Source organism: Lactuca sativa, chromosome 2 (assembly GCF_002870075.4).
Source record: "Lactuca sativa cultivar Salinas chromosome 2, Lsat_Salinas_v11, whole genome shotgun sequence".
Classification (NCBI taxonomy): Eukaryota; Viridiplantae; Streptophyta; class Magnoliopsida; order Asterales; family Asteraceae; genus Lactuca; species Lactuca sativa.
The window spans coordinates 142,447,104-142,471,616 of record NC_056624.2 but is presented as its reverse complement, the minus strand read 5'-3'; the positions used below and the strand labels follow the sequence as shown (position 1 = coordinate 142,471,616).

Below are 24,513 nucleotides of genomic sequence, written 5' to 3'. Positions count from 1 at the left end.
AACTTTTATTACAAATGTTGTATTGTTAAAACATGAATGCAATTTTTAGGGTAAAGGTCCATGTTTTATAATTTTGAAATCTAAATTATAAAATAAAATAAACAAAATTTAATTAAAACACTTCTATATATAATTTAAATATAATATCCAAGATATTAATTATTATTATCAAATAAACTTCAAATTTTCTTTAAATATATTTTTCGTACATTTATTTTCAAAAAATTTGATTTACATATCTTATCTAATTTCATTTTCCCTCTCAATAAATAACCTTTTATTTCAATACCCGCTAAATTTTTTTTATTTCCCTGTAACTAAATCATACAATATAATTTCCAATATTTGACTTTTCAACGAAAAGCACGCTATACCCAATTACATCTGATCTTTCAATCGACGTCATACTCCTCTCAACCCTAAGTCGGGAATCAGGCAATCACTGCCATTAAAGGTAGCAGGCTCACAGTGCCATTCATTGGTACTATTCATCTCGTTTCCAAAGTTTCGATTCACACCATTGAAGGCTCCAAGACTTAGTTATCTTCGTACCTTTTCTATTCAAGGCAAGCGATAATAGCTAATTGAAATTTCATTTAACCTAATCGATTCCAAGCTATTTCGTCTCTCCGATTTGAGTTGCTAAATATTTTCTCTACTCTCGGTTAATCTTCCACAGGTGCCAGGAGGCGGAATACCCTTATCTAATTGTCAATTTCATCAAAGCTTCTTGATTAAGTCTGTCTACCTAAACCAGGTATGACCCTGTACCTTTTTTTTTTCTCAAATTACTCTTCTACTTGATATAATTCAGTAAATTTTTGCTTCAGAGCATAGCTAATTGATTCAAAGTTGTTTGTTTAATGATTTACCATGCATATACATGTTAAACATGATCATATTTGAAAGAAAGGTACATGCAGAACATATGATATTTATTTACCTTGATTTATAATAGAAAAATACCAAACAACCCCTACACAAATTCGCAAAAATAATCCCTGCTTTCAAGTTATAAGTACTAAACAGCCCCTCCATAAATCAATACCAAACACCATAATACTAAAACAGGGAGTAGAACATTATAGCATATATGGGACTTATACCCAAGTGCAACTATGAAGTTCTTGAGTTCGGTTAGAATTTGTATCTGTAGAAGGCTTTCAGCAGAAGATTCCTCCCAAAGACATAAAAAGGGAGAGTTTTTCGGTTAGACAAATAAGAATAAACTTATAAGTTGATCATGTAGTATTTCGAATAAATATCTTCTGAAAAAAATTGAACCAAATCAAGAGCATATGGGATGATATCAAAAACATAGGCAATTACACAGAGATTGTGTTTAACAGTTGAACCTAAAATGAGAAACAACATAAAACATGAGAAGTAATCAAAAAGTTAGAAATATAATTTTTATATAATATAATATTATATATTACAGAAAAGTATGAATGATTTTTACCTTGGAATCAAACTCCTGAACATCCTTAATCAATTAAAAAAATAGTTTCCAATAGCCTGGGAGATGTTGCGAAAAGGAAGCATCTTCAATATGAAAATATAAAGACAGATTTGAGTATTATTAAATTATGACTAGCATATTATAAGTCCAACACATTTATTTTATTTTCAACCTCTTAAACCCAAAATATGCTCACGGACATGTTTGTAAAAGTCAAATTACAACAGATTTGACTATTTTGCCCCTACATAATTTTTTTTTATAATAAGCCACATTTTTGCCGTATTAACATTTTTTTTCTGCATTATATGCGTTGTACTTTATAAATTTTTTACTTTTAACTATTTTTTCATAAGAATGTATACACTTTTTCTATGTCTTACTGATTTGCCCCTGAATTTTTTCAGTTTCCTAAAACACCATTCTCATTGTTTTTATTATGTCTTAATTAGGTGTATAAACAAAGACTATTATAACCGGCTTGACAACTAATTTTATACGAAAATAGTTGATTTTTACTTGGATTGTATTATAATTGTCATGCTACTTAGGCAACTTGATTTGTCGTATAAATTTATTTTCATGAAGATCCCCAATGAAACAGAAAATGTTTTACAAGTTATCTAGACCAGACTTAGTTTATAAAAAAAAATCATAATAGAAGGACCAAAATGACCTTTATCCAGAATTGACATTATTCATAATAAAACAAATACACACATAGACACTTCAGATAACAAATTTCTGATTAATTTAAACAAATTACAATTTTGTCCAATCACAATAATTACCAAATCCAAAGATTTTACCAGTTCTTTCAATAAAATAAAAAAAATATGATTCGACTATTTTCATATTTGCATATGTGTTGAAATAAAATACACATATTGCAACAAATTTGACTGTTTTACCCCTCTCATAAAATCTACCTTATAATAAGTCATATTTCTGCATTTTATCTTTCTTTTTTCTGAATTTTTTAAACATAAATGGAATTAAACTGTTGGGGTGCAAAGTTATTCATGCATGACTTTGTAAATGTTTGACTTGTGTAGACCCACTTGCATGTGGAGTATTTTCCTTTTGACTCATGAGAGATAGAGAGTGAGAGAGAGACATGTAAACACCTCTATAAATAGTGGGTTTGTCCACTTGTAGAGGTGTGCTTGAGAGATGTAAAAGTGAGTGTGTAAGTGTGTGTTAATTATGTAGTCTAGATCTAGATCCTTTTTGTGTAACACCATATACATTCAATATATCTCTTAAACACCCAAATCACCATGTTCAATTGTGCAAACTTAAATTCCGCATGCTAAACCATGTTCTTTGTCACTACAATTGGTATCAAAGCGGGTCTTCAAGATCAAGGTGATTTTTGAAGAACGATTCTCGGTTTGGCAATTTTTGTCACAATTTTGAGCAATTTTGGTGAGTCTCTCTCTATGATCTCTCGTAATATTTGATTCATGCGTTGCGTTTTTGATTTGTGATCGTTTGACTCATTGGATCAAATTTTCTTTGAAAAACCCATTTGTTATGATCCAATTTTTTTTAATTGATCAAACTCAAAACAAAATTTGAAAATCAATTGTTATATCATTTGAAAGTCCAATGTTCATCTGATCAATGCATTTAGCCCAAATTCAAGCCCAAAAACAATTAATCTGTTACTGTTCATCGATACTCAAATGGATTTTAGTTACTGTTCATGAGCTCATACTCTATTAGATCTTTTATTCATTCATTCTTCTTCTTCCGTAATCGGTGTTTGAACTCGATAGTATCTCAAATATGAATCTATTCACATGTTATTTTGAGTCTGATTATCTTCAAAACTCTAAGTTGTAGTTATGATTTGTATTTGATTTCTTTGCTTGGATCGATTAGAAAGATCGTTCGCAAGTCAAACGAAATTTTTTTAATCAAAATCGATATCAGTTTTGGAAGTAAAATCAAAGAGTAATAAGGATGTGAAATCGATTGGTAATATCCATTGATGATCTGCAAATTTGATCTTGGAGTTATGATGGAAATTTTGGTAGATGTTGTTCTTGATGTCTAATTGACGAACTGAAACTAAGATCAAATTTTCTTTCATCATCGTCAAAAGCAAAGGCTCCTAGTTGATCGAGATTTTTGGTGGATTCGACCTTTAACTGTTGATTTGTGATTTTGAATTGAAAGTCTTTGATTTACAAATTGATCAGTCGATGTTCGAAGATTTGATTTTCAATTTTAGGGTTGGATAATTGTTCCACGGTCTGTGATCGTGATCGAAGAATTGGAAATCGTTTGATTGAATGAGTTGGAATGATCGAGGCGTGTAAAACGAAAATTTGATTTTGGAATTGGGGCATACTGTTCGAGTGTTTGGAGTCGATGGGTGATGATAGAATGAACGAAAAATGATCGACTATGTTTTGCTGTGAATGAACGATTGAAGACTTCGCATGATTGGAGTCGATGATTTGTTAAAACAAACTGTTAATTTTGATTTAAGGGGTTGAGTCGATGATCTGTATGTTGTATGTGTGTTCGTTCGCGTCCAAAGGAAATCAATTTTGGAGTCAAGAACGGTTCGCATATGAGATCAAAGTTGAGTTCACATTTGGAATTTCAAAATTATTCAAAAACATGGATGATTATGCAAACTGTTTTCAGAACAAAAACATGAGTTCGCATTTGGATGAGTTTCAGCAATTATTCAAAATTATTTTTGATTTACACACTTGTCTGATGAATCGGGTTCGCATTTTCCAATTGAGAGTTCGCATTTGATTAATTGGGTGGAACATGCGAAGGGATGCGAAGGGTGTGGGAATGAAAATGCGAAGCATTCCCTGTTATTACCAGTTCAATGAAGAAGAAAGTTAACAGTTTCGCATTTGGTCCCTGCTCTTTTCAAGAAATAACACAAGTTACCCAACTTCGCAAGTTTGAAGAACATGCAGAAATTGTCAAAACGAGTACCAGTAGTTTCGCATTTTTGACAGTTTATACCCAACTTCGCAAATGGGGTCATAAAATGCTGAAATTGCTGAATTTTCAAATCTGGTCCCTGTAGTTTGTGCGAATTTACACATTTTACCCAGTTTCGCAAATGGGGGTGTGTTTCGCATATTTGGCTGTTTTTGGCGCACCGGGTCACTGCAGAATTTTGAAATTGACAATTTCTACCCATTTTTGAGAAATTTTGTCAAAGGCGATCCGTGAACGAAGCTAAAAATTCAATATTTTTTGGATTTTTCGGATTGAAGCACAATGTTTATGCCACATGTTAAGGGGGAGTTTTGACATGAAAATTTCCGAATAGAGCACGTTCTTTTTCCTTGGAGGTTTTATAATCAAATTTCGATTATAAAAAGGGGGAGAAGTTTTATATGGAAATTCGAACTTGAATTTTTCATATTACGCCGATTTGATGACCGAAGTGATCTTGAAGTTTTGAAGCCTATGAGATGATGTAATTGGAAGTTCGGAAGTGATGTATTCGAAATGGGTTTGGAATTATTGAAGATTTTTGGGGTGTGTTTTTATGCGCAACTTTTGGGTGATTATTTGGAATTAATCATTCGTTGCTGCTTGGTTTGTATGGTCTCACATCCTAGAGCCCAAATTGAAGAGTCATGGAAGAATTGAAGATTGAAGTTCGTTTCGACATGTGTCACCTTTGAGGCTTGAACCGCGTAGTGCTTGATTTTGGAAGATTTGAAGTGGGTCATTCATTCCTAACTTTGAAGGGGAGAATGTTGGGGTGCAAAGTTATTCATTCATGACTTTGTAAATGTTTGACTTGTGTAGACCCACTTGCATGTGGAGTATTTTCCTTTTGACTCATGAGAGATAGAGAGTGAGAGAGAGACATGTAAACACCTCTATAAATAGTGGGTTTGTCCACTTGTAGAGGTGTGCTTGAGAGATGTAAAAGTGAGTGTGTAAGTGTGTGTTAATTATGTAGTCTAGATCTAGATCCTTTTTGTGTAACACCATATACATTCAATATATCTCTTAAACACCCAAATCACTATGTTCAATTGTGCAAACTTAAATTCCGCATGCTAAACCATGTTCTTTGTCACTACATAAACAATGCAACGTTAGAGAATATGCATAATATAGCATTGTATTTTATAAACTTTTGATTTTTAACAATTATAAAGTATAATTTTTACCCCTGTGATAGTTATAAAGTTTATAATCTGTTTTTGTAGTCAAATATGATGTCTCATTTACCCGTGTCACTGCTAAAAACGCCGCCAATTTTTTTTTTCCATTTTCAACTTTTTCTTACTGTTGTACTGTTTTTATTAAGTTAGATTGCAAAATCAATTTTGTCCTATAGAATTACTGTATGTACCCTGCTACTGCTGTTGCTTTTGTTTGTGAATTTGTGTAACGTGGCATCATAATTCATATTTAAATGTTATCATTGGATTCACATTGGTTTTTTTATGGAATTATCTGATAAAAACATAAACTATGTTGCTATTATTGGTTGAAAACGTAAGTATGATGCCATTATGGTATAAAATGAAATTATGATGCTATTATGTGATAAAAATAAAAGAAAAATAAAAGCATGATGCTATTTGTAACTGACAATCACACATATACCCCTGTATAATCGTCACTCATTAGAGTGTAAATATCTGGTTGTAAATATCAAACCTCTTCCCATTCTCCATCTTCAAGTAATAAATCCTTTCATGGATGAATGATCCCTACTTATGTATGTGTTGTGCAGACCTGAGCTCTAATCCTTTATTTATAATCATTATTTCCCAAAATAATTTAATAACTTTGCCTTTCACTGCAAATCAAGAATTATAAAATGCAAAAATAGTACAGTACATAAGTTTGGGTTATGAGGATCTGTTTGACATATCAATGGACGATGGTTCGAACCCTAAGTGGGGGAGAACTTGGTATTGTGTGGGGGAGGATCCTCACTCTGATGTGGAACAGAAGTTTGGGTTATGAGGATCTGCAATGAAAGTATATGAGACAGGAGTCATGTGGCAGTCGAGACAATGTACAACGCGAGGTGATACATGTCGCATATTCTCAGGAGAAAACAAGTGACTTCACGGCTGGTGGCCAACTCCCTTTTTATTCTTTTTTTAATTTCTTTATTCTTTATTTGTTATTTATTTATCAAAAATTATTTATTAAATAAGATGGCGCCCACTCCCACCCCTTACCTTCACCCTCCGATCGTCGCTTCAGTCTCCCAAATCTCGACCTCTCTATTTTTTTCCACCCTACTTGACACCTTGACACCAGACCTAGGAGACGTCGGAATCCTCCTTCTCTGGCGACCGTACCCTCGTAGGCGACTCTTATCCCCCTTATGTCCATCTTCGAGAACTCCATACATTATTGAACGATCTTCTTGCCAACGAGAATCTCATATACAATTGGTGTTGGTATATGGTTTCATCGGAGCATCACAGTGGGGAACCGACGAACGTTCTGGAACACCGATGAACCCGATGCGCCCACAAATGATTACACGATCCCTTTCATTTATTGCAGGTTTGATAATCGATTTCTCACAGATAAGGGTTTCTAAAAATCATGAAAGGCGTTGTTTCATCGGGTTTCAAATATAAGGGGTTCTGAAAATCATTAAAGGTGTTGTTTTTTACTATCGATTTCTCACAAAGAAGAGTTTCGCAGATATGGTCTTTTGAAATTGGTTTTTGAACATCAGGTTTTGGGAAAATCGTGAGATCTAAATTTAACGGAGTACTAGTCACTGTGTGTTTAGCCTCGTCGGACCATTCCAAAATTCATTTAACCTCTAAACCACTCTCTTAATTCTGATATTCTCCCTATCGTTCCACAACTCCACATTACCCAAGCTTCGATCCACAATTAGTGGTCTCATTTGCCTCGGAGACTTATATCGGATAACTCATCCGGAAACAGGGGTGGTGTCGGATGGGTGGAATGTGACTTGATTCATTCTACAATTTGAGGTATCGAGGTTCATCTGGGTTTTTAGATTTTTTTTTCGGTGGGAGAAATGGTGGTAATTAGTCTGGTCCAGAGGTGGTGGTGACTTCTGGTGGCATAAGGGTGGTAGTTTAATCTAGCAAGAGATAAATTAGATGAATGGAAGGATAATTACAGGCAATACATTTAACAGTAAATTACACAAGTGGTCCCGTCTTATTAATAAACATTTTTAATAAATAAATAACAAACAAGTTAAAAAAGAAATAAATAAGGGTAATTTATTTTTTTAGGTATGGTAAAAAGTAGGGATAATGACTTGATAGGGTAATATACTTTTTGAAATGTATACATTTAGTCCTTAATTTTTTTTTTTTTTTGTAAAATAAACTCTTATACTTTATTTTTTGTAACAATGCAATCATTGTGACCGGCTATACCCGGTATACCGGTCATATACGAATTTTCTTTTAGGGAAAATGACTTGATAGGGTGAGATACTTTTTGAATTATACACATTTAGTCATTATTATTTTTTTTGTAAAATAAACCCTTTATACTTTATTAATATGTACACATTAGACCATTTTCATCGGATTCTACAGGTTTTGCTGATGTGGAAGCACAAGTGGCACTAAATAGCAATTAATTAGCTTAGTTACCGGAGGTGGGTGATCCTCCAACAACAAGAAAAGGGCGGCAACCCTTCTCTTTCTCGTCTCTCTTCCTTTTGGTCAAACAGCAACAACCAAACACCCTTTACCTGTTGTGTTTCTCCGATCTGTCTCTCTTTGCCTCCATCTTTGAGATATGTTGCCAGAAAAAGAAGAAAGAACCGAAGAGGGGGCTACCAGAGCAGCTCCTCACCGCCAACTACCGTCTCTACTTCCTCCTGCCTCCCCCTTCGACCTTGTTGTTTTTGCCATCATTCCTCCTTGCTACCAGTGATGTGTAGGAACACACAAAGAAGTCGCCGGAGATCGGGGTTCTCCCTCTTTTTCATGATGAATAAAAGTTAGAAAAATCTCGTTGTGAATATGTGGATGCCACTTGGGTATTTCATTTCAACAAAATAAAAGAAAGGGAAAATGACTTGATAGGGTAAGATACTTTTTGAAATGTACACATTTAGTCATTATTCTTTGTTTTTTGTAAAATAAACTCTTCCACGTCAGCAAAACCTATAGAATCCGGTGCTAAGGACCTAATGTGTACATATTAATAAAGTATAAGGATTTATTTTACAAAAAAAATAAGAATTAAATGTATATATTTCAAAAAATATATTACCCTTATTGATCATTATCCCTTTGAAGTAAAGTAAAGGCGTAACAAAAAATATATCTTAAGGATCATCGGAAAAAGCTCTTAGAAACGAAATACGCAGATTAACCCAAACCAAACCTCTTAAAACCACCAGAAAGACAACACAGTAGAGAGAAAACCAATCGGTGGTAAATAACGAACTAACGACCACTACCACCTTAACGCTACGCTTACCTACGGCATCTGTCCATGGGCGGAAGGCTATAGAGGCTTAGGGGGGCCATGGCCCCCCAGCTTTTTCATACTCTTAATATATCATTTTATTTAATATAGAGATGAAAACCAAGGTTTTTACAAATTTGATCCTTATAACAATAGAAAAGGAAATTTGAAATATTATCAAACACATTTTAATTAGATATATGGAATAATAATATTGTATCTTAGTATTTATTATAAATATGAATCCAATTTTATCTCAGTTGTTATTATAAGTATATAACATTGTTATTTATTTATTTAAAACAGATTAGATATAAAGCTCATACATGAAACAATGCATCAAGATATTATTTAAATAAAGAAGGTTATAAAATATTGCCTTTCAAAAAAAAATACGTCGTCTAAGTAATTCAAATAACTTATATAATTGGTTCCCTATGAATGTCTAAGATTATTAGTTTGTCTTGATTTTAATTTCAAATGATTTTTTTTTTGTTAAACTTTTGGCCAAAAACTATTTATTGCTAATAAACTTTCATTTAACTTAAAAAACATTAAAAGTTTTGTGTACCCTCAAAATTAAAACTTATAAGATATACAAACTTAATTTTTATTTATTTTTATTATTTTAATAGATTGTAAATGCATAAAAAATGATAATTTCTTGGCCCCTTAATTATGATAGCTCGTGTTCCGCCCCTGCATCTGTCTCATGTGGACTCTGTGCTAATCACTTTAAAGGCGCTTGGTTAAGCTTCCAGAGCTTAAACAGGTCATAATATTGATTTCTCGTTGAATCCTCAGATTTCGAAAATATACATAGATTTCATGATATCGTTATCGAAAATTCAGAAGAAGATCAGGGGAAAAAGCGAAGATTACTAGCTCAATTTACCACCAATTTCAATAAGGTATTTCCCCCAAAATTCTGCTGAATAGGCTTCGATCGACCATGTCTTCGGTTAGATCACGAATTGGTGGGAACGGGCGTTGCATAATGCCCTAAAACCCTTAATGGGAACAATCTCAATCCAAATTGGAGTTTCAAATCCTTCAGCAGCTTGTCAATAACCGAAAACATAGAAAAGAAATTGATTTTATTCGGTCTGTTGCTGTGGACAGGTAATTGATTTCGTATGTGCAATGATAATTTATGTTTTACACAGTATTTGACTCCGATTTTTATCATGTAGTATGCTCGATATTAACACATTATTAGTGCTCCATCAATCAGCTTGTTCTCATATTTCTTTGAAGATCTGTATGAGTTTATGTTTTAGTTTGATTATTGCAATGTAACATTTTGACATGCACATTAGCTATTTGATAAAATGCCTGAACAAAATTGTTCAGATTATACGTCAATTTTTGGATCTATTGACATCCACAATTGAGAATTCATTAATAAATCTAACCTCCCCTTATCCCATATTATGGGATTTGGGTATTCTTGTTGTTGCTTGATATGAAATCTAATGTTGATTGCTTTTCTAGTTTGGGGCAATGGAGAATCGTATCAATCAAATCCCCTCCTCGACACAAAGAAGATGGAGAAAAGTTGCTTATGGAGGTATGCAGCCTGGTTTTGATGACAATCACACAGACAACACTTTCCTTCAAGAAATGGTGATGAATGCAAATGTTGTCAAAAGAGACATGCTTAAGGTGATGCTAGATTCCATTTCCATATCTCAATACCTTTGCATTGTAGCACTTGTGGTTTTGGTCTGGACCCACACTCTCAATTCCACCATCTCTCACAACTTTTTATTAATTCTTGATGTCGCCCTTCTTGCATCCGGCTTCTTTATCCTCCTCTTAACAGCCAAAATGCTTTCATTCACTCTCCTCATCAACTACTTAATCAAAATCTCCTTTTTCACAACCAGTCTTTATGTCTTATCCCCAATATACCACACGTTGACCAGGTCAATAAGTTCAGATTCCATATGGGCATTAACCACATCACTCATAATCCTCCATCTTTTCCTCCATAACTATTCTGGATCCACCATTAAAGCTCCTGGAGCTTTAGAAATTAAACCGACTTTAACCAGTAATATTTCACTTAATGCTTCCATTGTGGCTTCACTTTTGATTGCTTCTAGGCTTCCTTCAAGGGTTCTTGTGTTTGCTGTCATTTTGTTTTCATTGCAGGTTTTTCTTTTTGCACCTTTGGTGACTTATTGCCTTAAGAAATACTCAGTAAGGTTGCACCTGTTCTTCTCATTGGTGTTGATGGTGATGACTTTGAGCTGTGTTTATTGTTTGCATAAACTGATGTTTGTGTTGTTGTTGGGAGTGTTGAGTTTTGTGAATTTGGTGTGTCCTTATTGGTTGATTAGGATTCAAGAGTATAAGTTTGAGATTAATGGTCCATGGGATGAGGCTAAGTTATGTTTTAACATAACAGACTGAAATGAATCCATGCCTTTTTACTTTTTACTTTGTTCTTATTGGTTGATTAGGATTAAACAAGTATTATAGTTAATTCTTGATTCATTCTTTAATATATAGCATGACTCTAACAGCATGTGTCAACTCTCAACTCTCAAGTATCTGATATGAAAATGCAAATATCATGTTTGCCCCTTTTTTTTGTCATGTAACTAGTAAAATTCTACTTTGACTTATATTCTGATTTTACAAATAGTTGACCTTTTTTTTTTTTTTCTTGATGAGATGCAAAACGTTTTTCACCACTTTACTGTTGGTTTCCAATACCAATCAAAATCATCAAAACAAAAAAAATTACCATCTTGAAGAATATGACAAATTTGGCCAATTATTGATAAGAACGCCTTAAGCTTCAAACAAGTGTAAATAGGGTAGTATTATTGCATTATTTTTCTTTTTTTAATTTAGTTTTCTTGGATCAAAGAGGAAGCAATGAAAGGTTTAACAAAAGAATGCAATCAGTTTGTAAAAAGTGTTTATATGTTAACTGGAAAAGAGATGGTCATTGCTCCCTATTAGTCACATTGTCAAAAAGTTTAGTATTAATTCGTCATTGGGTGTCAACCTCTTTGGTTAACCGCCACAAAGAGATCGTAAACACATAATGATCAACGACCAAAACAAACAACAAGATGCATTTACTAACTTTGTATTGGAAGCACCACTCTACAATAAGTATACACTATGCAAGCAAAGTAAAAACATTAAAAGATATCTCAAGGTCTATAAAAATATTATAAATGAGCACTCGTTTCATGGAAATATAAATTATTGTCATAAATGATACATCAATTTATATATATACTAATTGAGAAGTAGGAACAGGAGTTGATTTCTATTTGACCACTTCAATTTTTTTTATCGTCTCTGTTACCTAATAAGATGTCTCTCCGCCATTTTAGCCAATAATAACATTAGTGTTCCTATCCACCGCCACAGCTTCTCAATTGCTACTTGTTTCTTTCTTGCTCCACTGGCTTCTTATTCTTCCACGTTTCTTTCACCGTTCATCATCACCGCCTTTTATTTCTTTCGTCTATTCTACCTCCGTCTTTTGGAGACGGCCAATAAACCTCAACTTCCTTTCTCTCTACCAAGTCAATTCCGGTTTCTCTTTAACGTCCATGGCTACCGCCTACATTACACTCCTTTTTCCTCGATTCACTTAGACCTTGCCGTTAATTTCATTTTCTAGGGCAAAATCAGACAACACCAACTTATCCCTAATTAATAGAGTTGGTATTTGGCCGAGGGGGACAGCGAACAGTGTGCGAAGATTGTTGCACGCAACCAGAATCTGTGTATAGAAGATTACATGTTTCTTGTAAAAACCATGGTTAATTCAGGCCTTGGCTCGATTAAACATGTTCATATGTCAATTGTGAATGAGGTATGTCTGGAGTTCCTGTTGTTTTCCCTTTATTTATGGTGTTCATGTGTTTGGTTACTGAATAATTGATCTGAAGTCATATATATGTTTAGAAGATGTTCAGGATTCTTCGTACATGATTCAAAAACACTGGTATGATTGGATTAGATTAATGGATTCCAGATGGTCAAAGGATGAACGGTCAATGAAGTACATAAAAGTCACACTTTAAAGTATATACATCAGTTGTTTTCTTGAAGATGGTGACAGAGCTGAAGTAGAACCATTGGGTGTAGAGGCAGTAGACCAGATAAAGATACCACAGACCGCATTCATGATATCAGGCCATGGGGTATGGTCACAATGTATTTACTAGAAAAGTGATGCCACGTATGCGCCACATCACCCCACTACATGTTCACCACACTAGCCTTGGAAATGGTTATCACTATACAATTTTTTTTATAATATATATTTTGATAGGTCCTGAATTCAAGAACAGGAAAAACTCCAAAAAAAACCCTAAGGTTCAATTCTTATTCATTGATGCTTTAAAACTAGAAACAATCATACTTATAATGTTCTGCAAACCCAGATCCTAAAAAATAGAAAAGATAATAGGAAAGATAATATCTTATCTCCCAAGTAACAAATAAATACCAAAAATACCAAACTGGAATAAAAATAATTTTATTTTTCTCCTCCGATACACCTGGCCCCACCTACTTGAACTTCCAGGCGTATCATCACTCCCCGCCCAATTTTGAACCTTGTTCTCAAGGTTGAAGTCGGGGAACTGTCCATTCAAAACAACAAACTCCTCCCATGTTGCTTCATACTCCGACAAACCTTGCCAACGAATTAGAACTTCCTTATCCCTGCCCCCTCGCGAACACCCTCCACCACCTCCGACTGCAACAAAACCTCCATTTCTTCTGTCAAAGTAGCCGGTAAGTTGGGAGTAGCCACCCTGTTACCGATAGCACGTTTAAGCTGATACACATGAAAAACATTGTGGATTCGAGCTGTATCGGGCAGCAACAACCGGTATGCCACGAGTCCAATTTTTTCCAAGACTTCGAAAGGACCAAAGTATCGAGGTGCCAGCTTCTCATTTACCCGTCTAGCCACAGTTCGCTGCCGGTAGGGTCGTAATTTTAAGTACACACGATCTCCCACAGCAAAGTTCTCGTTCCGTCGATGCCCATCCGCATGCTTTTTCATTTGTTGTTGGGATTTGAGCAAGTGTCTTTTCAGCTCCTACAACATGCGATCCCTTTCTTCCAAGTATTGCTCCACTGTACCCACCACCGTCTTCACCTTACCATAATAAACCAAGTGAGGCGAGTCCCGCCCATATAAGACCTGGAAAGGCGTCATTTTCGCGGAGGTATGGAAGGAAGTGTTATACCAATATTCCGCCCACGGTAGCCAAGAAACCCAACAAGACGGTGTCTCGGCCGTAAAACACCAGAGGTAAGTCTCCAAACACCGGCTCACCACTTCGGTTTGCCCATCGGTTTGCGGGTGGTAAGCCGTACTCCGCAACTTAGTACCCATCATCCGGAAAAGCTCCTTCCAAAACTTGCTAAGAAACACCTTATCCTGGTCCGATACAATGGACTCCGGCACCCCGTGAAGACGAACAATCTCCCGTAGAAACACATTCGCTACCGTGCTGGCCGTGTACGGGTGTTTGAGAGGCAGAAAACGGGTATACTTACTCAAGCGATCCACCACCACGAAAATGACGGTATTACCCTCCGATCTTGGGAAACCATCAATAAAGTCCATCGTGAGCTCCGACCAAACCGTCGATGGTAATTCAAGTGGCTGAAGCAACCCACTAGGTGACATGGTCGAATACTTATGCCTTTGGTACGTGTCACACTCCACCACCCACCTAGCCACATCACCCTTCATTCCAACCTAATAGACCTCTCTTGCAAGCCGTTGGTAAGTCTTTTGTACCCCGGAATGACCCCTGAGAGCACCTTCATGGAATTCCTTGCAAAGAAACGACACCCAACGCGACCCCTTCGGAACGACCAGCCGACTGTCAAACACAACCCGATCATGGCTAATTGAATACCCCACTGGAGCCAACCCATCCCGAACACGTTTTTTAATTGCCGCCATCTCCAAATCAGCGTCTAAATCTGACCACAGCTCTCCCCAATCCACACCACCTGTCGTAATCGCGGTCAATCCCACCTTTGGTTCGATACGTGACAGCGCATCTGCTACCAGATTCTCGCTACCCGGCTTATAAATAATATAAAAATTAAACCCCATAATTTTCGATAACCACTTTTGGTGGTCTTCTGTAACGCCACGTTGTTCGAGTAAAAATTTCAGACTACGCTGATCGGTTCGAACAGTGAATTTACGACCCGATAAATATGGCTTCCACTTTTGAATAGCCAACACAATGGCCATGAGCTCACGCTCATAAACCGATTTCAGTCGAGCCCGAGCCCCCAACACTTGACTAATCTCAGTCAAGACCTCATTTTTATGAATCCTCTCCACTAGAAACACTTAAAAGGACAGATATTAGGCTCTAGAGTTCAACAACTCATAAAGCCTCGAGATTTGGGATAAAAAACCCTACAATGGACCATAATATGCTCAAATCAAAAGGATGAGAAAGCTTTGAGCTTTATACATTCAAATGATGTTCTAACCACAGAAAAGCTCAGATCCAAAGCCTGGACTCCAACTTCATTCTCTAACATGCTCCTTCTTCACTCCAAGGGTACCAAAAGAACACTTAGAAGTTCATAAATGGACACTCAAGCTAGAGGAGCGGATATTAGGGTTTTGTGAGGGTTGAAGACTGGAAATGATGGTCAGAAATGAGGCCATCATGTTCTTTTAATAGGGACACATCCCTCATTTAGGGTTTCCACCATGTGCCTAGTACGCCTAGCGTACCCTCTGGTACACCCAGCGTACTAGGTGGCTTTGCTTCAAAATGACGCACATAAGTACGCTAAGCGTACACACGCGTACGTCCCGCATACTCAGCTGCCACATTTCTCAATTAAGGGACCTAACTTGTTAAAACTACAAACTCTCATAGCCTCCTTGTAACATCCGGATTTTCAGGGTTATTATTGTGTAGTTTAATCTTTTGATTAAAGGAGAGACTCGGCGAGTTGAGGATCCAACTCGTCGAGTCGAGTCGGGTTTCTCACGCGGGTTTAATGAGTGGACTCGGCGAGTCAGAGGAGGGACTCGCCGAGTAGGTGCTGGGCAGAGAAACCCTAATTTCTCGGGTTTGGGACCTATTTAAAGGTCCTTATGGCCTTCATTTGTGGCTACTACACCCTGAGAAAACATGGAGATCAGAGAGGAAGCTTGTAGCGCAAGAGGATGGCTAATTCATCATCCTTTGGAGTGTCTTGGCAAAGGGAAGGAAGGATTTCGAGTTGGGCTGTCTTTTGGGACTCAAATCTCCCATCATTTCGTTCAGAGCTGCTGTGAGAGGTAAGGATTCATGTCCATCTTCGTTGTTTAGTAGATTTCATGAATCTAGGGTTTCTTCCAGCTTTATTTAGCTTGAATCTAGAGTATGAGAGGTCCCATGGTGAAATGATTCCTAGATCTGGACCTTAAGAGGTCCAGATAGTCCCTTCCATTATGCTTTATGCCTTTTCCTTGGAGTTATGAGCTAGGGTTGTCATGATATTAAGGATTTCACCAAAATAAGCATAGAGAGCCTTGCATGTGTACCAAGATTCGACCTTTATGTGGTTATTGGTCATAGGGAAGTCAGATCTATGGATTAGAGGAGCGGATCTGACCTCAGAAGGTCAGATGAGTGTTGTCATGGGAGCAACTCGCCGAGTTCATGAGAGGACTCGACGAGTCGATTCGGGGTTGCCCCGAGATTCATACCAGGTGTAACTCGTCGAGCAAGGGGTTGACTCGACATGTCAAGCGAGGCTAGGAGGAGGATTCCGTCGACACGTGTGGACTCGCCGAGTCGCCTATGTGCACTCGACGAGCTGGTTCAAAGTTTAGCCGTTGACTTTCGTTGACTTTAGGGTTTTGGTCAAGACTGACTTAAGAGAGTTTAGGGAGGGGTATAATGGTCTTCTACCCAATCTTTAGAGCTGAGACAATGAGAGAGTATTGATCGGGGATGTTATTGGAATAATAGGAGGAGGCCAGGTCGGGACGTTGCGCACGAGAGTTTATCCGACTTCGTTGAGGTGAGTCTTCTCGCTATACTTTACCTAGAGTGGTAACAAAGTTATGTAACAGTGTATCTTAGAGTTATGTGCTAGTGTATTTGTATGCTATTTACGTGTTGAGATTTATTACGATATGTGATATGCATGATTCAGAGTTTTCAAAGTTAGGACCAGTGGGTCCATAGAGTTAGGACCTTTGGGTCCATAGAGTTAGGGCCAGAGGGCCCACAGAGAGTTGGGACTGGAGGGTCCCACTGAGACACACTGACCAGAGGGTCAATAGAGTTATAGCCTTGAGTGGCTAATATGTGTTAGAGTGGTATTTTGGGGAACTCACTAAGCTTCGTGCTTATAGTGTTTTGTCTTATATGTTTCAGGTTTTCTCAGGATCACGGGACGGCACCGGCTTAATTGTACACACCAGAGGAAGCGTTTATTTTGAGGATCCTGGTTTATTAATTGATTGAACAAAAGAGACATGTATTGTAATTTAAATAAAAAAAAATGAGATTTTTATGAAAAGTGCTAAAGAGATAAGCAATTTTAAATGAAAATTTTGTTTTGAAAATTTTGGTGTTACATTCCTCGTTATAAGTTCGTTTCCAATGAACCTCATATAGACGGAAAGGTGGCGAGAAGCCCTACGGTTCTAGCAACTCGTTGCAGCCCCAAGGCTTCCTTATGCCCAGGTTGCAGCCCACGAACCCTAAATCACGAACGATTCGAAATAAGATGTTACAATTCTCCCCCACTTGAATTAGATTTCGCCCTAGAAATCGCTCCTTGTCATTACCCAGATCCCAATAATTAGCCTGAGAAGCGCAACCGATTATCCGGAACATAACCGAACTCCCCAATGCAACCAAAATCGACCGAACCCTCCAACTTGCAGAAGAACGAACCCTTCTGTAACACCTGTAAAATTCAAGCCAATTTAAACTTTTTTAAAAACATTTCAAATCCGTTAACTATTACAAACTTGTTTTCAAAATGTATCATATCAGAGTATCCCAGAAACAAAGTCATAAAAAGTGAGGAGCTGTACGATCACGCATTTGCCTTGCCACGATCCCTTGATGTACCTGAAACAATAAACTGAAACTGTAAGCCCGAAAGCTTGGTGAGTTACCCCCAAAATACCAATACACATACAGTCCACATAACCATGTCAGCAATAACATATCATAACAAACTGAACAGAACAACACATAACGGATCCACAACCCTACAAACTGTAATACCCACGAGCCCACAATATGAGTCTCCCTCAGCCCGTAACTGGAATGCTCCCGAGCCCACAGTACGAGTCTCCCTTAGCCCGTAACTGGAATGCTCCCGAGCCCACAATACAGGTTTCCCTTAGCCCGTAACTGGAATGCTCCTAGGGTTTGTTGGCTACCGTACAAATCAGTACAACCTCAACCCACCCCATATGACAAACACATAAATCATAAGAATCGAGCATGCAATAACCATATAACATCACAGGTACTCCTACAGACCTACCTAACAGGCATAACCACTAGCATACAACACTAAGTCATACTCATCATCTAACACAACTCAAGATAACATATCAAATGGGCGGGCCTTGGTGCCTTAGACCCCTTAGTATAGTGAGGATAACTCACCTGGCACTACTGAAGTCCCGTAGATACAACCTTAACTGCAGGTTGATAGATTCCCGCACTGTCAACATAAAACAATACCCAATTAATAATTGGGTTCCAAGCCCAAGGTCTAACTCACACCACAAAAGCCCAAAAGTAAAATAATAGGCCAAAGTCCAACATATGGAAAATTGGGCCCAGACCTCAACATGGTCTTTCCTTAAGGCCCATTCGATTATTCCAATCCAATTCCCATGGCCCATTATCACATAGTCATAAAGGCTCAATTATGGCCCAATTTTCCAAATTGGGCCCAAGTCCTCACATGGGCCTTATCCTAAAGCCCGTCTACTTATTTTGGTCCATTAGCTTGTTCGTGGACAATCCATCAATAGTCTAATCACCAAAGCCCACTAGGAAGGCCCAAATCAAGGCCCAAGTGAGATTAGGGCTTTCACATGAAATGATGATTAAGGTTACTTAACCCATTAATGACTTAATCTACTAAGGACTTAATCCATTATTTTGGTCCATTAGCTTGTTCGTGGACAATCCATCAATAGTCTAATCACCAAAGCCCACTAGGAAGGCCCAAATCAAGGCCCAAGTGAGATTAGGGCTTTCACATGAAATGATGATTAAGGTTACTTAACCCATTAATGACTTAATCTACTAAGGACTTAATCCATTAAGTCCAATATTGCTTTTAGGTTAATTTTGCCAATGATTATTATTTAATATTTCAAGTTATTAAATAATCTCGTGTGTGTTCCGATAAATTCTCAAAATTAGGGTTTTATGTCATTAGGGGTTTTCCAAACGCTAATTAAGGTTTCCTACCCAATCTTAGCCCATTAATCAATTGGTTGGGCTTTTAGGTCACTTTGGGCCTCATTGGGCCCATTAAGGTCTCATTGGGCCCATTAGGGTTTCTTTGGGCCCATTAGGGTTTCATTGGTCCCATATTGTCCAAACATCCCCCAAATGAGGTCCAAACGCAATCAAAACACACCGCCACCCGACACGGCGGCCGGTGGCGGCAACCACCACCCTACGGTGGTGGTTTAGACTTTTCTTCCATTATTCCACCTATTATAATTTACAATACCATCCGTTTAACACAAACACAAACACTAGTAAACACACACACACATACAAAATAACACCCTACAGAAGCATACACACCCTCCATGGCGGTGCTTGAGGCGGCAGCCACCATGTCCGGTGGCCATGGTGGTTTTTCCTTAGCTTTTCTCCGGCAGCAGCAACCCTAGACACCTACAATCTGCGAGATACGGCTGCAACACACACATCTCCGATTCAAAACACACTCCAGCCACCTTGGCGGCCCACGGTGGCGGCGACAGCAAGGAAAACGGCAAGCAGCAGCGGCTATCGATGTCACAGTCGCATGGCGGCGATAGGGGGCGCATGGCGGCAGCAAATACAACAGTGATATGGTAGTGTTTCAACCAATGGCGGCAGCAATCCGAGAAATGCGATGACGCTCCAACGTTCTCCGATCATTCACGACGTCACAGTCGGCATAGGGCTGTGGTGTTGCTCGATAACTCCAGCGACGATGGTTGTGACTCAACGGAAAGGGAGTGGCGACCGAAATGACAACTGCCACTGATCTCGGTGGCTCTCCCGGTGATCCACGACGTCCAACAGGAGGGTAGCACGACTAAGTTGCGATGAAGTCTCCGCGGACGGTCGTTTGGCATGTCGTCGGTCGGAAAACGAGAAGGAAACGGGTGGTGGTGCGGCGCCGGGTTTGAAGGAGGGTGAAGGTGAAGTTAGCGGCTGCTCATCACTAGGGTTAGGGTTCACCGGGATGATGGGTTTTATACCCCGAGTTCCATACAAGTTTATCCCATATTGACAGGATTAGCCCTTCCTTCTCCCAATTCTTTCAAAACTATCCCATAATTTACAATCTAAACCCTCCCTTCTGAAATCCTTACATATTAAGTCCAAGTAATTACCATATGGCCCCTCCATAATGAATTCTTTTCAAACCAGATCTGGAACTTACACTTCAATCCCTGACTCCATAAAATCCTTCAATATAAGCCCCCACACTTACACTTTAACCCTCGGAAATCAATAGTATCTCATTTGGCACCCCGAAACCAACACTCCACAAATTATTAATTAATTTTGGACAATAATAACAAATAATAATAATACAAATTGCTTCTCGGGTTCCAAGTTCATTATTTAATTATATTATTTTAAACGGGATGTTACAACTCTCCCCCACTTAAATTTGATTTCGTCCTCGAAATCGTTTCTTATCATTCCTTACATGCCAAAAAACTTGAACTATTTGACTACAATCCCGAGCAAAACTCTAGCCCTTCCAAGGAAACCATATCCAACCCTCGCAGGGTTCTAAAACCTGGAAAAATAAGAGAATCCCTTACTACGTGATCGAATGTACTCCATCCGAAATCTGGAGTCTCAAGATGGTTCGTCTCCTTGACAGACCTCCTACACAGGATCATTACCGAGTTCATTGCACTTATCTCCCAACTGGCTACTCAACTGCTAATAACCTGGGGTTCCCACTAGAAAACAGAATCACAAATCCCACATTGCTAACTATGATCCTTTAGTTCCCGAACCACATACATATAATAACCTGGTGCCCTCACCATATACTACAAGTTCTCCCCCACTTGGGGTTCGAACCACCACCCGCTGTCCCTCACAGCCGATCATGGCACCAAAACAGCTAAGCCAATCCATCCCTACAATCACGCATACATCCCCCATGGGGATAGGAATCAAATCTATCGGGAAGGACACCCCGAAAATCTCCAACTCGCATCCCCGGTAGACCGAAGAAGTAGAAACCCCGTGCTCGTTGGTGATCGAAACTCGCAACGGACACTCAAGATCATCTATCAGCACACTAAACCCTCTACCGAAAGTCTGAGATACGAACGACCGACTCGCCCCCGAGTCAAATAAAACCAAAGCACGCAAAGAATTCACTAAAAACGTACCTAATCACACGTACAACCAATAAGCATAACACAAATACAATAACTGAGATAGAGAATAGAAATGTACCAGCAACCACATCCGGTGCTGCCTTGGCCTCCTCAGCCGTGAGCTGGAAGGCGCGGCCTTGAGTCTTCGGAGACTCCACCTTGACTGGCCTCCCATCTCCAATCCTCACAGTAGCTGGCACAGAACCCTACGTCGGCTTGGCGGCGAGCTGCGGACAGTTAGTCTTCGCATGACCAACCTGATGACAATGGTAACAAATCCTCCTATCTGCGGGAGGGGCGGACTGATGGCAGTCTCTGGCATAGTGCCCTTCCTTGCCATATTTGTGGCACCTACCTCCTACTCTACAAACTCCCGAATGAAACCTGCCACACTTTCCACAAGTACGACTCTGCTGACCCCCAGACCATGTATCAGCGGTCTTAGACCGCTTAAGCGCCAACTGAGACTATGCTGGTGCCTGACGATGCTCCTTCAGCTGCAGCTCTATCTCTAACTCACGCCGCCTCGCAGCTTGCTAAAGCTCCAGGAGGGTATCACAACGCTGTGTAGCCACAAACTGTCGTATATCCGTCTTGAGCATACTCAGATAACGAGTCATCTGAGACTGCTCTGACGCAAACTCCTGGCAAAACATAGCCCTCTCAGTGAACATCTGGGTAATCTCTATCACAGATTCCCCATCCTGTCTCAATGTCAAAAACTCATGAGCAAGTCGCTCCCGTTCCACGCACGGAACGTAGCGGGTGCGGAACATATCCCAGAACTGCTCCCAAGTAATAGTAGCCCACTGATCATCAGAATATGAAACTGTCGTCAATCTCCACCGGTCCTTTGCCCCGAGCCTAAGCAGTTTCAGAGCACATCTGACCTTCTGGTCAGTAGGACATGAGCACGTGAAGAAACAGCCCTCCACGTCAGACAACCACCGTATGGCCCTGATCACATCCTGTGTACCATCAAATGTCGGGGGATTCGTATTATCGAAGTCCCGGTACTGGAAAGCCTTGTCGGCTCCTCCTCTAACCCCTACTGCAGTTACAGCCGAAGTGGCTGTTGTCTCTGCCAGAGCTGCATATCGCTCGTCAAAATACTCAACCATCGCGGTCTTGATCGACCCAAACATCTCTGGTAGCCGCGCTCGGAAAGCCGCAGTGACCTCATCGTGCAGAATCTCTCGGATCCTGGCATCCAGCTCCTCAGTCCCAATCTAAATCATGGGCTTAGGTGTTACCGGCACCTCCGACCCTCCGTCTCCCGTCCCCGATCCTGACCCAAATCCCGACCCGGATCCATCAGTAAAACGTCTCGTCACCACCATACTTCAATATACTCAATATGTCAGATAAACAATATATTGTCGGGAGACCAATACCCTCAAACCCTAGGGGTTGTGACTTCCTTGCTACGCGTATGGGTCCTGTGCTTCCAGTAGTACGGGCCCATACTACCTTCAACACATACCCATATTTGTCTCAAGTATCACCACAACGTCCTAATAATATACTCAACATAATATGCGCTCAACCCTCACTAATAGGGGACATCGCTTATCTCACAACTGATCCTACAGTTCCGCACAACTCACACATCCATGAAACTTCCATCAGCCCCTGCAGCGCTAGTGTATGCTAGTTGCACATAACGCTGGACCCGATAGACTTTCGAATATCCAATCCTACACTATGGTCGAATAAGACATTCTCAGGCTATAATATCTTGACTATACGCAGCCGTGATGCATACACTAAACATCTACAGTTATGATGTCAATTCCATATACAAGAAACCCTAGGCTAATAGGCATCATATAATCAGGAAAATATATCATGCGATTCCTGAAGATCCCTAGCCTAGCACTAGCATGCTGTTCTAACATATCAGAATATCAAATAATTGTCTGGTATTTTGGGGTTTACTTACAGGCTCTGACTGATCGTACCCTCTGCATCCTCCATCCTTATTTTGAAAACCATTTTAAAAACTTACTTTCCAAAAATCTCCTTGATTTGAGATTGGATTCACACGAGTGTTCCTCCAATTCACTCAAACCAAGGCTCTGATACCAACTTGTAACATCCATAAATTTACGCCAAATTTAAACTTTTTCAATCATAAATAAAATCAAATATCATTGTTTACAAAAAATATTTTCAAATCAATATCCATCAGAGTGTCCCAAAATCATAACATAAGGATGAGGAGCGGTATGGTCACGCCTTCGCCTTGCCATGATCTCTTGAAGTACCTGAAACAATAAACTGAAAACTGTAAGCCTAAGGACTTAGTGAGCCACCCCCAAAATACCAATACCACACTGACAATACCATATCAGTAACAATCAATCAATCAACATGCATACTGGTCCATCGACCTGACTGGACCGCCCTACTGGGCCTACAGTCTGTCTGGATCTATCCCGAGCCTTTGGCATGACTGGTCCGCCACGTGGGCCTACAGTCTCCCCGGACCGCTCATAGGGTATGTTGGCCTTTAGCATAAAGCAGGACCGCCTCAACCCAACCAACAAGCAAATAACCATGTGCGCATAACAATCATATACTGGCATATACAAACATCAAGCATATCTATTGTAACACCCTGTTCTAAAATATTCGTTTATGGAATTTCAGAGGCCAAGGCCAGGGGCATTTTAGTCCTTTATTAATTTGGAGTTATTGTTTGAGAAGTTTTCGGGATGGGTTGTGTTGTTAGAAACGTAGGGTTTCTCGTCACCTTTCCGTGGATATAAAGTTCATCAGAATCAAATCTAGAATGAAGGAGTTATGACACTTTGAAGATTTGGCAATAATGGCCCTTAAAGAGAAAAGTTTGCATAGAGGACCATTCATGCATGTTTGGAACACGCGTGGGTACGCCCAACGCAAGCTGGGTTACGCCCAGCGTAATGAGGCAGCTTGGTCGCGGATGTCCAAGGCGTACGCT

At 39.0% G+C, this 24,513-nt stretch overlaps 1 protein-coding gene across 2 annotated transcripts; it reads left to right on the top strand.

Moving 5' to 3' along the window:
* Positions 1-364: 364 nt before the first annotated feature.
* On the top strand, positions 365-11,353 carry LOC111887810 (phosphatidylinositol N-acetylglucosaminyltransferase subunit C). 2 transcript variants are annotated; one of them, XM_023883957.3, is made up of 3 exons: positions 365-566; positions 680-757; positions 10,403-11,353. In XM_023883957.3, exon 3 carries the CDS (start codon positions 10,412-10,414, stop codon positions 11,324-11,326), a length of 915 nt encoding a protein of 304 aa, XP_023739725.1. In that variant the 5' UTR covers positions 365-566; positions 680-757; positions 10,403-10,411; the 3' UTR covers positions 11,327-11,353. The 2 variants fall into 2 exon arrangements, with proteins under 2 accessions (XP_023739725.1, XP_023739724.1); XM_023883956.3 differs by lacking the exon at positions 365-566 and adding an exon at positions 9,594-10,030 and having other exon boundaries at positions 686-757.
* Positions 11,354-24,513: the final 13,160 nt, after the last annotated feature.